Genomic DNA, 14,219 nt, shown 5'->3' with positions numbered 1-14,219 from the left:
GGGGCGGGTGGGGGTGTGGGGTCACTTACACACAGGGGGAACACACAGGGGGAGGGGGGGCATGAGAGGACAAAAGGGGGGAATGGCACGGCTCTTCTGCTTCCACGGTGCCCTGCAACCAGCCGCAACCTGAAGTAAGAGAAAAGAAGTTGTCAGTGAATTAATGAAATGCACAGTCAGTTAAATGAAATATAAAACATGTATGTTAAACATGTTAAACAAGGGAGTAATAAAGAGAAAGATCCAAGACGTAAAGAATAATCTGTGAATTATGAATGACACTCAATAAAAAACATTTAAATACAAACAAAATTTGCTACTCTGTAATCATAAACTTGTAGTTATGTTCAAACCTGGCATTAACATTAATCTTGGTTAATCAGAGGGGGACAGCTTTAAGCACGTCACAGTGCGTTAGGTCACTATAATACAGTAAATCAATGTGGGAAACACTAAGAAATTAACTAATATTTCAGGTCTTTATGAAACTGTAGCAGGTCAGAGGACATCAGCTGAGTAAGCGGTTCTTCAATGTGGCCCAGGACGCATGTACGTAAACACAGCAGAAATAATATGGTCATACGCAGCCCACTCCATCTCCGAATGTGGAATGTTTGAATCTCATGTGTACAAGGACACATTATCCATCAGATAACTCATGACGCATGTTAAAACCCAAGTATCCAAAGGGACTGCGACATACTGGAAGTTGCTTTTGTTATGCAGTGTATTTTACATCTTGACTTCGTCTACATTTCATTCAATGTCAGTTGCGTCTCACTCAAAACACAACGTACTGCAGCTGTGTTACATCTCAGGCTTTTAAAAGTGCCTTCACAGAAAACTGAGTTCAAAGACCCGTGCTCTCTGATCAACAAAGAGCTGCTTCGCCTCTTCTGTTAAAAGTGGTGCTGTAAAACAACGAAAGCTGACAGACATCTGACATGCTGACGTACATGTATGCTCTACGACTGGATGTCACTGATAAGTGGTTTTCAATCTTGACTTCTTGACAACACAACAAGAGTAAACTGTGGTGGACAACAAATAAGAACTGTAGGTCACGGATGGAGTTTTAGCCTCTTCTCCTACATTAGTACCAAAAGAGGTTTGTTCGTGCAGTTGCTGTTTACTAGCAATAATAAAACCCATTTTGCCATCACACTTAATTTTATAAAGAACTGTAAGAAGAAAAAGACCCCAAAACAAAATTGGGAAAATATACAAGTTAAAGCTAGGGTTGGTAATCCTGGAAAACTTAGTTTGAAAATATGCAATCGATAAACCCCACACCCTCCTATCGACCCCTCTCCTCACAGCTCAACGTGCACTGCCTACTAAATTGCTAGATGCCGACTTTGCTGAGACTCTGTCGGTAACTTCCGGCAATCATCTCTGCTTCAACGGTGTATGTCTCTCCGACTGAAGACTCATGTGCAGTGAGAGCACGTGTAGGGTGCACACAAGTAGGCAGGTTGGTCAGTGACAGACAGGTAATCCAGACAATTATTTCACTAAGTCCATGTCTATATTACAGCCACTATTTCCCCCCCAAGAAAAATATATTAATGGATGGCCATGAGGTTGTGAAGAGGATATCAACAAATAAGATAAAAACATGTTTCTGAAAACTAATTAGGGACCCTTGCTTTAAATGATTCTCTACTGCTTTTCCAAAATGGCACAAACACTGATTACGGAGCACAACGAGACAGAAAGCCCCTCTTCAAATTAAATTACCAGCAACATGAAGTAGTGAAAGGGACTGTCTGCGCAAAGTGTACCCTTCTGAGAATGAGCCCAGCTAAGGTCAGCTCAGCGATGGAGGAATCATGGAACAACAAAGCTGTATCATTTTACACAGTGTACAGTTACAAGTTTGTCCTCTGCCTGGTGGAATAAACAAGCAACTAAAATGAGATTACCTTAAAGAACAAAATCCAAATAGGACGAAGCTCTCGTTATTGAAAGGTCAAACTGACAAATAAGAAAATTACCTATATTATTTATATTTTAGTTTTATATGGTTGAATGTTGGAGTGCAGGAAACCTAGACACATCCATTCATGCTGTGCATTTGACCTTCGTTCTCTTTTGAATTACAAGTTTTTTGATAAAGGTTTTTACAGATGACGCATTTCGTCACAAACAGAAATATATCAATATTGTTAACACTTTGGTCTTTGAGCTCTTGTTTGAATTGGGTTTTTGTTCTCTTGGGCCATTTCCATAAATAAACAGCTTAGATCTACATGATCATTGTTTTCATACATGTATGTTCCTCTCCTGCCCTCAAAATAGCTGTGTCCTCATATTGCTTGGTGTATATATATGGTAGTTGTACAACTTGCTCTTCTGAATGACCACAGTCAGCAGGAGAGTTTCTATAAAGGCTTTTTAAGTGCTGTCATATATGGCAATTTGACAGCAGGCCAGCAGGGTCCCCAGATGCCGCGGCTGTTTTACAATGTTCACACTGGATCGTGAAGCTTGCAAATCTCAGCTAAAAGAAAACATTATGTAAACTATAAGAAGATGCAGCCTGCATGTCACATGTTAACACAACCAATCACTTAACATTGTTGACCCACAGCAGGATCAATTGATTGATATTCTTCATGGTCACTCTAAGACCTTATTTTAATAAAAACATGTGAGGTTCTAATTGTTATGCACTATGTTCTGTAGTAGAGGTGGAAAGGTCAGTGCAAGATGAATACCAGAGAATAAATAACTTAGCCATGACCATTTTTTTCTCTCCAAATAAAATAACTAAAGACAAACACATTACAGCACTTCAAATGTTTGATTTGATCAATAGGTTCATGAGTGGTTATTATGACTTTAAATCCATAAATTCAGATTCTCTTCGTACTGTTGCGACGGGCTGGCTGAAATAGATTTGGAATCAGAAGTAATCAAAAAGCTCACAATGACATCACTGTCAGCATATCAAGCCAACATCTGCTAACATGAACTGGTTGTAGGCATTAATTAGAGCAATCTATGGGTAGAACATACAAGGGTTATTCTCCATCTTGTGTTAAGTTCTAAAATGGGACAGTGTTTATTTAAAAAAGGCATAGAGGTAATGATGACTGATCTACTGAGCGGGACACATGGCTTTCAAAGTGTAGCTGTACAAGCTAGTAACCGGTCAGATTTACCCTTTGTATCGTTGATCAAAAGGCGCACAACTGAAGTTGTATCCCTAATGTCAACTGGTGGCCACTAACACCTGCTAACATCTACTGGTAGTTGGTAACGTAGGTTGAGCCGAAGACCTTCAAACGTACAAGGAAAAAATTAAGTTGTCAAGAGAATTTATAGTATATATAGTATTTATAATGTGTATATGAAAGACGATGTGATCAAAACCAGTTCACCAACAGTTTGCAGCTGTAGGACAGAAATAAATATCTTCGAATAACTGTAATTGGGCTAAAACGCAGGACAATCAAAAGCACAAGTGTCATTGTGTTGGTGTGAATGTACAGGGGGCCATAATAACCCCCCCCCCCCCCCCCCCCCCCCCCGCAGCCATTCACAGGGAACCTTCGCCCCTGCACTTGGAAGACTCAACACAACAATGACAATGTGTTTTAATCTAAAACCCGGTTCTGTGTACCTACTCCTCCACAGCAGAACACAGCGAGCAGAACGAGCAGTATCCCCGGAGCAGCTGCCGTGCACCGGGTAGCGGCACCGCTAGCCTCGTTAGCTTCCTCCTAGCTAGCTAGTTAGCTTTGCACTTTACCAGTTGTCTTGAGTTGACGCTTGGTCGCATAACGGTTTCCGCTCACTAAAGCGAGCAGCTGCTTAACGGGAGAGGTTCCGGGGACGAGACGCGGACAGTACAGGCACAGAGCGGACGGGACGGAGGAGTTCCACCTACCTTCAGCCTGCCGTGGTCACCACACACCTCAACAACCTTGGTTTCCTTTTCAAAACAGCATTTTCTCAGCAGATCAGGCTAACCGCGTTAATGGCTTCCGCTCGGGCTTTTCAAAATAAGGGCTCCAATGTAAGGTTGGCTTTTAGGAAATTATCAATGACATCGGAACTGTATTAGAGGGAGTGTAGAGAAACCAAAAAATACTGGAAAAGCTTATCAACTCGAACGAAAAATTTGATCCCCAGGAGGTAAAAGATCCATCTTCCCCTTTTGTACTTGTAATTTCTCTAATTTCTGCAGTTTGTCTTGACTGAATTGCATTTGGCAGCATGACACATGTGATGCTTTTTATTTCACACAATCTCATAATCTCCTGTTTTATTTATCTCCTGTTGTTAGGATATGCTGTGCTTCACCTTATTTTACATACTGTACAATGGGCAGTTTAAATGTGTTCAATGATGCACCTCCTGACATTATAAAAGAGGAGTGGAATGATATTTATTCTAAATATTGTTTTGATAAATAATGATAAAATCACCTGTAATTTTGTACACATTCTTGGCTATGGCACTGTGTATTTATGTATAATTTATGTATGTATGTGTAGTTATACAAAAATATGTATGTTTGACTGTGCCAAACAAAAGGACATATTACTTTGGAAAACCCGAAGGTTTCCTAATTTCTGGTGCAAGTAAAAAGCAAACTTGTGTAACTTCAATTAAAAAAGACAGCAAATGTACAGTAGCAGTCTAATAGACATGCTACGTTGATTAAACATTTTTCTATGAGGCAAGAATGACAACAGTATTTTCATTTAGCCAAAAATGAAGGGTAACATCAAATCATTGTGGAAAATCAATCAATTTTAAATTTAGGTATTGTAGTTTACATTTGAATATGGGAAGAGAAATTTGAATGTTTTATTTATATCATATTGCAGTTAGCTGAATATATTTGGGTTGTAGACTAGTCAGACATTTGAAGCTGTCATGTTGAGCTGTGGGAAATTATAAAAGGCATTTTCACAGATTTCTGATATTTTATAGACAAAAACAGAACAAAACTGTTACTGATCAACTCAACTTATTCTGTGCTTCCACCACAGTGAGATTGCAAATCTTATAAAGGCTAATTTAGCTGAGAACAGTCGTAACTCTAAATATATAAATCACTGACTATTTTGTCTGTGCTGGGTTCATTTTGTCTGACAGCAGTAAACCTGGCATGTAGATATGTGCGACTGATCTTGCACTGACTGTGATACCACCATCTGCTGGATTCATCTGTTCATTACAACACGTCACTTTTCACTGATTTCATGCAACTGATATTCTGATATTCAGAAAAGCAAGTCTTGTTGCTTCTCTTGAAGACAGTCACTATCACAGGATGACACACTGAAATAGATAGTATTTTTAAGGAGAATCCTATTCACAAAATGGTTGCAAATTACCCTTATTACAAGCCATGTAATCATAATCATGATAATCACCATATTCAGATTTTATATTTTACAGCTCATGTTACCCATATGTGTTCCTATGGTATTGGCTGAATTCCTATTTAACATAGCAAAGGTCATGTTAAACACTAGATTTATTGTTACTGAACAATCTGTTTTTAGCTGTAAATAACAGGGAATGTATGGAATGAAAGGAGGCTTTATAAACCTACAGGAAGGATTATAACCTTCAACCTTCATTCTTGTTTTACTAAGCAGCTTTGAATGGAATTTACTAAATTTGATCCGTAAATCTTGTGGACAGTATAGTGACTGACCGCAGACCTCGAGAGCAGATGATATTAATCCATGAAATGCAAGTATGGAAAGAATAAGTGCTGCTTCCTGCTGTCACTGAATCATTATGGGAAAAAAATTTCGCTCAAACTGTACATTTACTTCTTTCTCCTCTGGAACTGGAGTAACTATTGAGTAATGCAAGGGTGGCTGCTATTGTGCATTACATGAAAAAAAGAGGCAAGACTGATTACATTTGTCCTTCTATAATTTTCCTCACAGCAATGTCTAATTTCTTTCAGATAAAGTATTGGAGGAAATAAATGAAAAGACCACCTGCTTTCACAGACATGCAATGTGGAAATGAAACTGATACATACAACAATTGATAGATAATGACAACAAATTTCTCTTCAATTTCTAACATGCTCCTGAGTCAGTTATTCTATTATAACAAAAGAAACCCCCAAAAATTCAGATATTCAGGAGTGTTTAAAGGGACTTTGGGGGTCCAGGCCACAAGAGACATGTGGTGCCCTATGTCCTGTCAGACCAAGCCCCCCAACAAATATAAAATAATAATAATAAAACAATCACAGTAACGTGAATAATACAGCTGTTACAAAATGCTTCACAAAGAGGACAAGTAAAAACAAGAATAAACAATATCAATGATAAGAATCAAATTATTACAATTTCATTTTAAATCAAAGATAAAATAATACATCACCTAAAAGTAATGGCAAAAGAAAAACATAGGTAATAGCTTAAAAAATGATACCAAACATTAACATTCCCATCTTTAAATGATTCTTATGATATCAAAATTATAAACAATGTGCAAACACAAAAATGATGAATCTTTTGGCAGAATGTTTTAGATATAATGGCTCTTGTTAGTGGGTTTTCAACCACTGTGTCAATGCAGTCTCCCGTAAATAAATGATCACACAATTTAAAGGCAGGTTCTCATCAGAACGTCATTTGCCTTCATTTGCCGATCCTGCTGCAACGCCCCTGACAATATCAGTCCATGACCAGTTGACTGTAACAACAGCAAGTTGCATGAGTTGCATAAGATGCTTATAAAGACAGCAAATTGACTCAGTTAAATCAGACCAAGTCTCCAGACTGTCGCAGCAGGAGGAAGTACCCACCCACTGTACCACCGTGCCACACGTATTCTCATCTCATGTCATACATATGCACATTTCCATTTTTCTCAGTTGTGTGACACTGTGATGGACAATTTCAGCTCCCCTCTCATTCTTTTGACACACCACAGGAGCGAGACTAGCTTAAGTCTGCAAGTCCTATTTAAATGCTTGCTTTAACAACCTAAATCATTAATTGTTTCAACCATAGTCAGTCAGCGCCTTGAAGGTAAGCAACGGTTAATATACCGCATGGTTCACCATGTCATCAGCTGCAGTGTCCATGCAGAGCTTCATGTCTGGTTATTGTTAATCAACAGGACAATAATCTGATATCCAATAAGAGGATTCAATTGCCAGCAATGTAATATTCGATACTTTGAGTAGCAAAACTATCTGGTTAGATCACGACTAACCATTATTCAAGGTAAGTTGTGGTGACACGTCACAGCCTCGGAGCAGATGCCTCTCCATAGGTTTGATATAAAAATAAAAGATTATTTCCTGAACTCCACTCATGTCTGAAGAATCCTGCACCCCCTCCCAATCAGGATGTAGGCTAATGCTTAAAGCCTTTATTCTCTGTTATGTATCCACCAGCCTTCCTTTGTTCCCTTTCAGTATGGAATCTTAAACCAACAAATAACCCTTAAAACTAGAGCAGGGTTCATTCTTTAAATAACTTTTGTTTCAAAAAAATCTAGATTTAAAAAATAAATAATAATATTATATTTTTCCCACAAGCAGCATGTGGGTACTGAAAGACGCACAATGGTATTTTCCAATCAATGTCTTCCAATATGAGTTCCTTGAGTAATCTGTACGGATTTCAACCAGATTAATGCAGATACGCAGTGACTTTGTATTCATAGATAAATATATCTACATCTAAACAGTTATTGTTGCTTCGGCTTAGTTTGAATCTCTCAAAAGGGATAGAAGTTAATATGAGTGTCTATGAAAATATATATAAAAAATATATAAACGCATATAAATTCAAAGTGGGCGAATTCATGAGGGGCATTCATTAAGATGTGCCACATGGCCAACGTCATTTCAGCCGGCCAGCTCAGCAGGGGATAATGGTATTTAGATGTCCTGTAAGCACGTGGATCCTCTCAGTCAGCAACATTAATGGGGCCATGATGCGTCCTGCTCATGTCCTCCCTGCTTAAGCGAAGGGGATATTAGACATTGGTAATGCTGGCAGGTCTGAGTGCTCTGTGTGAGCTGTAGTCTGGGGGGGGCATCGACATGGGGAGCACCAGCAAGGCTGCCAGCTTGTGGAACCGGCGACAGAGTCTCTTCCCCAACTACAAAGTTGCAGATTCGGATCTGAATCGAAGACCATCGCAGACTGCTTACCCACTGGCCAAGGAAAGCTGCTTGAAGACATGGAACTCCATGCAGGAGCTGAGCAGAGACATCTACGACATATACGCAGAGTACGATGACGAGAAAGAGGACAACGCCCTGTACGGCTTCTCCAAGCAGTTTTCACCTTCCAAGAGGAACTACATGATCAACATCAATGTAGGGGGGAAGTCATACCAGATAGCCTACAAGATGGCTGCCAAGTACCCCAAGACCAGAATAGGACGACTGGCCACTTACACTGACCACAACATGAAGCTGGACCTGTGCGATGACTACATTGTGATCGACAACGAGTACTTCTTCGACAGGGACCCGGACGTCTTCCACAGCATCTTCAACTTCTACAGGACTGGCGTGCTGTGGATCAAGGACGAGCTGTGTCCCCGCAACTTCCTGGAGGAAATCAACTACTGGGGTGTGAGGATTAAGAACACCCATCGCTGCTGCCGCATCTCCTTTGAGGAGCGGCAGGACGAGCTGAACGATCAGCTGAAGATCCAGAGGGAGCTGGAGGCTGAGGTGGAGATCGAGGAGAACGAGGAGCTGTTTCACGACATGTGCATGGGCCGGATGCGTCGAGCCATCTGGAACCTGATGGAGATGCCGTTTTCGTCTATTCAGGCCAAGTTAATGGCTCTGGCCTCCAGCCTGTTTGTCCTGATCTCGCTGGTGGCCATGACGCTCAACACAGTGGAGGAGATGCAGTACAGAACTGCCAAAGGTCAGCTCAGTGGCAAGACATACTGGGAATATGTGGAGTCCATGTGCATCGCCTTCTTCGCCATGGAGTACCTGCTTCGTCTGGTGTCCACTCCTGACATCAAGTCCTTCAGCAGGAGCGTGCTCAACACCGTGGACCTGGTCGCTATCCTGCCCCAGTACCTGCAGGCCATCCTGGAATTCTTCGACAGCGAGGAAAACTACATGAAGCACGAGGCCGACATGCAGGCGATGGGGCAGGTGGGGAAGCTGGGCCAAGTGCTGAGGATCATGAGGCTGATGAGAATCTTTCGCATCTTGAAGCTGGCGCGACACTCCACGGGCCTGCGCGCGTTTGGCTTCACTCTGCGTCAGTGCTACCAGCAAGTGGGCTGCCTCTTCCTCTTCATCGCCATGGGCATCTTCAGCTTCTCTGCCATGGTTTACACTGTGGAGCATGACATGCCAAACACAAACTTCACCAGCATTCCTCATGCATGGTGGTGGGCCGCTGTAAGTTCAACTTTGTAAAATTTAAAACACGAGGGGAACAAGAAGAAGATGCAGCGATCCTAATAATAAGGAGAAAGTAAAGTGAAATGTTTAAGAAATTTAGAGATAACTTACTTAAGTAACAAACCAAAGTGTACCATTTAACTAAGTAAACAGAGGTGCCCTGTGGCTAAATGACTTTAATGCTAATGCTATTTAATGTGTGTTTACTGTGTAAATGTCATTAGATGACACTCCTGCACTACCTGGCTTACAGCACACAATGAGGCCAGCTCTGCTCCTGTGACTTGATTCAAACCACAGATTGTATGTTTGTACAATGTTTGTTATCAGGTATTTACTCTTGGCACCTGGTCAGTGTTACAGGGAGGAGTAACCCAGTTAGTGTCTCTAACTGGGTTAATCCATAAAGCGAACCTTTGATTTTGTCGCCTTTTTTCATGAACAAACACGTTTTTTAGATCACTCCCCTGCCCTGCACAGAGTGGTAGAATCTTACCTCTAATCCCTTGGAAGGAAATGAAAATCCTTGTAATCATAGGAATGGTTGTGGTAAAGTTGACTATACTCTCTGCTACCAACTCCTGCCTTAAAAGAGGAACTACAATGCAAGTTGCATAATTGTTTGCTGTCTTTGAGTTGATGGAGCAACCCCCTCTGTGTTAGTTTGCTGCAGCTTATTGGCAGAAAACAACACAGGGTTGTGACTGTGGGCAAAGGTGCTCACTAACAGTCAGATCTACCCTGGATAGATTCACACTGTAGAGCATGATTTCTCACATCAGCAGGAAGAAGAAGAAGCAGGAAACCTGAGTGGGAAACGGGAAGAGCTAGTGACCACACAGGTTACTGTCTGCACAGTGTTGCTACAAGGAGCTAACATTGTGATGTCTAGAGCTTCAGAAGGCATATCTCTATCAATCAAATTGTTGTCCTTGCCCATATTCACAAGGTGCGAGATCCTCTGCCTGTAACCCTCAATAAGACGGAGGAGAAAACTACCAGATAAACCTCCTTTCAGCAGGAGAGAAAACAAAGAAACCTCATTGAGAGTCAAAAGTGAGGGAGAGCATGTAAACAAAATGACAATGTTTACAACATTCATTAGAAAAGACTGTGTCTATCATAAATGGAGACGTGTATTAATGAATTAAGTATTTATACTATACTATAGTACAGCCACAGCCGAGGGGTAGAGCGGTCGTCCTCCAACCTGCGGGTTGGCAGTTCGATCCCCAGTCTTCCCCATCTGCATGCCGAAGTGTCCTTGGGCAAGATGCTGAACCCTGAATTGCCCCTAATAGAACAACAAGTGCTGCGAATAGATGCAGTGTATGATTGTGTGTGGGAATGGGTGAATGTCAAACTGTACTGTAAAGAGCTTTGAGTGGTCATCAAGACTAGAAAAGTGCCATATGAATGCAAAACCATTTACCATGTACTATCCTCCTGGGTCCTGATGTGTGGCATTATTGAGCATAAAATGAACCATCAACAAACTACAGCTGGTTTTGTGTGTGAACACAAGTGCACATTTTTATTGTTACTTATACCAATAATTTACGAAACAAAGTTTAGCAAAACAGCCATATGTTTTCTCTACGTACGAGCACACAATTCAACATGATGCCACGCTATCATCAATGAATTGATTTGGGGTTTTCACAGACTGCAGGCTCCAGAATTATGATTGGTGGACACTAACAGTGATGCTGTGTGTTCTGTTGATACTTAGTTTCTAATTTAACTTATTCTATGTCCACGTGTTTATACTTAACTGTGTCTGTGGACTAGGCTCGGGTTTTCTGTCTGATAAATGTAAAATGCACACGTGTCATCAAAGGCCCATTAACATACAAACTGACTGAACGACTCTGCTGATCAGGTTTCAGATTCATGTTTCTCCATCAACCCTGGTTTCTCTGCTCGCTCCCCTGCAGGTCAGCATCTCCACTGTGGGCTACGGAGACGTCTACCCAGAGACCATACTTGGTCGTATCTTCGCCTTCGTCTGCATCGCTTTTGGAATCATTCTCAACGGCCTGCCCATATCCATCCTCTTCAACAAGTTCTCGGATTATTACGCTAAACTCAAGTCTAATCAGTACACAGCCTCCTCGAAGAATCGAGGGAGGGTGAGATTTGCCAATAGGACGGCGATGAAGCTCAACCACTGGTTTGGAAGCAGCCATCGTCCTGCTCACTGATGAACTTATTTACTTTTTATATGTGTAAAAATATGCTTGCCTGTAAAACTGCAACAACTACATTTGATGAGGACAAATACATGTTACAGAGACTGAAGACAAGGTGTGGCCAGTGTTCTACCCGTTTGTTGTGGCCGTCTTTGTTGTTGGGCAGCCAGTGAGGGATCACATAGGCACATGGCTATCAAATATTTCCAAAGCCAAATTGGGAGAACAAGTGGAAGCAGTTTGACTGAATGATCTCTTAAAACATTTACTTTTCTATACAGAAAATATAATTTTTCTTGCTTAATAGTCAGAAGCATGTAAAAGAAAGACCTTCAATCTCAAGCGAGGACGTATCTCAAAAATGAAAAAGAATAAAATTGGGATTGCAGCAACACAACAAAAATGTATTTATTTTAATGACAAAACTCTATTATCTTGTACGTTAAACAGTTTGAGTCAGTCATTACAACTTATAAAGTACAATCAACCTTCAGATCCTCACACAAAAAAATCATCTTGTATCTGTAACACTGCACCATATACGTATATCAGAGAGAACTTTAGGGAAACCTCTATAAAAAAAATGTATTTCCCATTGTGTTGCCAGTCAAATTTGTCAATGTTCCATAATAAACCTGAAATATTTTTTTTATACTTAACACACGTGTATATTTCAATCAGATGAAATGGTGTAGCATCACAAATGGAATCTTTGGTTTTTATTATACCGTATGTCTCTCAGTTAAGTTGTGAAGTCTTTCTTTCGAACTAAATATGTTTTGGAAATCCTCCTCGTGAATCTGATCTCCAAAGTGAAAATGTTTCATATTATCAACATCCTAGTGTTTAGTGTGAGGAAGTCTGTGTCACAAGGAAATTTGAGAAGACGCTTTTTTAACACCACATCAGCTCAGGGAATAGAGATTTTTGCTGATTTACATCATAAATCGAACAAAATACAGATACACGCAACAAATAATAGTTGCTTCTAATTGCAGCTGCAATTCTTTGAATCAGGACAAACCTCCAGACACTGGTGCTTTCATGTGTCTTCAGTGGTTTTGCATGCACAATGTATGTTGTTACTCTGTTGTCAATAAACACTGTACTGCTCATTTGACTGTATCTCTTCATTGAAATAATGCAGCTACTTTACAACAGGCTCACACCACGTGCATACATCTATACTGCCCTCTGCTGGATGACATTTGCTATTACAAAAAGCTGGTAGCTCCAGTTGTAGTTCAATAATACTATGGACGCTATAATAAAGAATCGTAATTTGAAACATTGCTGCTTGTGATTTAAACGCAGACAAGTGTTACATTTAAGATTGTTGGCGATAATGTATGTAAATAATATCTTTCGACATTGCAATGCTTCAAAATTACCACTAGTTGAAAATGCATGGCAACTATCAGCAGCACAACTTATTTATATCAAACGGGAGATAAAGATATTAGGAAAAGTTGTCAAGAATCATTGTAGAGGTAAGATTTATAGATGTTTTGTGGTTTACATATTATCCAGCTAGACTTCGTGATCTGGACCCTCAGAGTAACTAATTAGCACACAAAGCCGCAGTCTGTTAGAGACAGTGAGATGGTGTGGATAGTGAAGGTTTTAACTGATGATATATTTTTGAATTACTAGTTAGTAATACCGGATGTCTTATTCAGTAGACATTTTTGCTGATTTACAACATATCTCAGCAAAAATAGAGATACACGCAACAAATATGAGTTCCTTCTTATGGTATCTGCCATTCTTTGAATCAGGACATGCAACATGTAGCAAACCTCCAGGCACTGGTGCTGCTTTTCACTTGTTATCAGTTAGCTGTGTTTTTACTTTTGATATGTCTTTATATGAAATGTATTTTGTTACAGATACAATGATATAATCACTAAAAAACTAAAACGACAATCTTTTTCATTGCAGTGGACCAGTTCCTCCAGAAGGTGGCAGTAGCTGTACAGTGACAGCTTCATTGAAAGCACACTGAAGAAGACGTCTCTCCTCTGTAGTCCTCTGTGGTGATAAGTGACCTCTGGTGCTAGCGGCTTGCCTCCTGAAAACTATGGCTCCTCCAGTTGCAGTGTCGCCCCTGATCAAGGTTTGTGTTGCTGAATGTACTCTGTAACGTGGCTGCTCCTGCTCAACTGGAAAAGGACCCTTGTGCTTCTATTTCAGTATTCTAGCTGCGCGGTGCAGGCTAACATGTTAACCAGTAGCTAGGAGGAATGCTAACCAACAACTAGCTGCGTTTTAGCGACGTCCAGGAGCTCTGAAGTCAAATGAGTGAACACTCCTGTGCTGCATTAGCTCCACAATGATACACGTGTTTATTATTCATGTGTTGTGCAGAGTGCACTGAAGGAAACTCGCCCTTGACGCTGCTGCAAGCTAAGTTAAGAAGCTGCCTCGTAGAAACGACAGCGCTAGCTGGTGGTCACTGGACATAATGTACAATAACAAAGTATTAGGTGGTAATGTCGCATCATTTCATAAGGTTAATTAAGTATAGGTGAAGCTTACTGCTTCCTTTAGCTGTAACACGTGTTCTAGGTTTGGCCTGTTCTTTGCCTTTTATAGGATGTTAACATTACCTGTATTGTTGCTATATATGAATGAAACTTCTC

General features: G+C 40.5%; 1 protein-coding gene across 1 annotated transcript; it reads left to right on the top strand.

Annotated features, from left to right (window-relative positions):
* Positions 1-8,047: 8,047 nt before the first annotated feature.
* On the top strand, positions 8,048-11,589 carry LOC128437967 (potassium voltage-gated channel subfamily V member 2-like). The gene is made up of 2 exons (XM_053420288.1): positions 8,048-9,382; positions 11,323-11,589. The coding sequence occupies exons 1-2, from the start codon at positions 8,048-8,050 to the stop codon at positions 11,587-11,589; spliced, it is 1,602 nt and encodes a 533-aa protein (XP_053276263.1).
* The last annotated feature ends 2,630 nt before the right edge of the window (positions 11,590-14,219 follow it).

The sequence above is a fragment of the Pleuronectes platessa genome, chromosome 4 (genome assembly GCF_947347685.1).
Source record: "Pleuronectes platessa chromosome 4, fPlePla1.1, whole genome shotgun sequence".
Classification (NCBI taxonomy): Eukaryota; Metazoa; Chordata; class Actinopteri; order Pleuronectiformes; family Pleuronectidae; genus Pleuronectes; species Pleuronectes platessa.
Note: the sequence above shows the minus strand (reverse complement) of the source record. Positions and strands in the feature narration are given on the sequence as shown.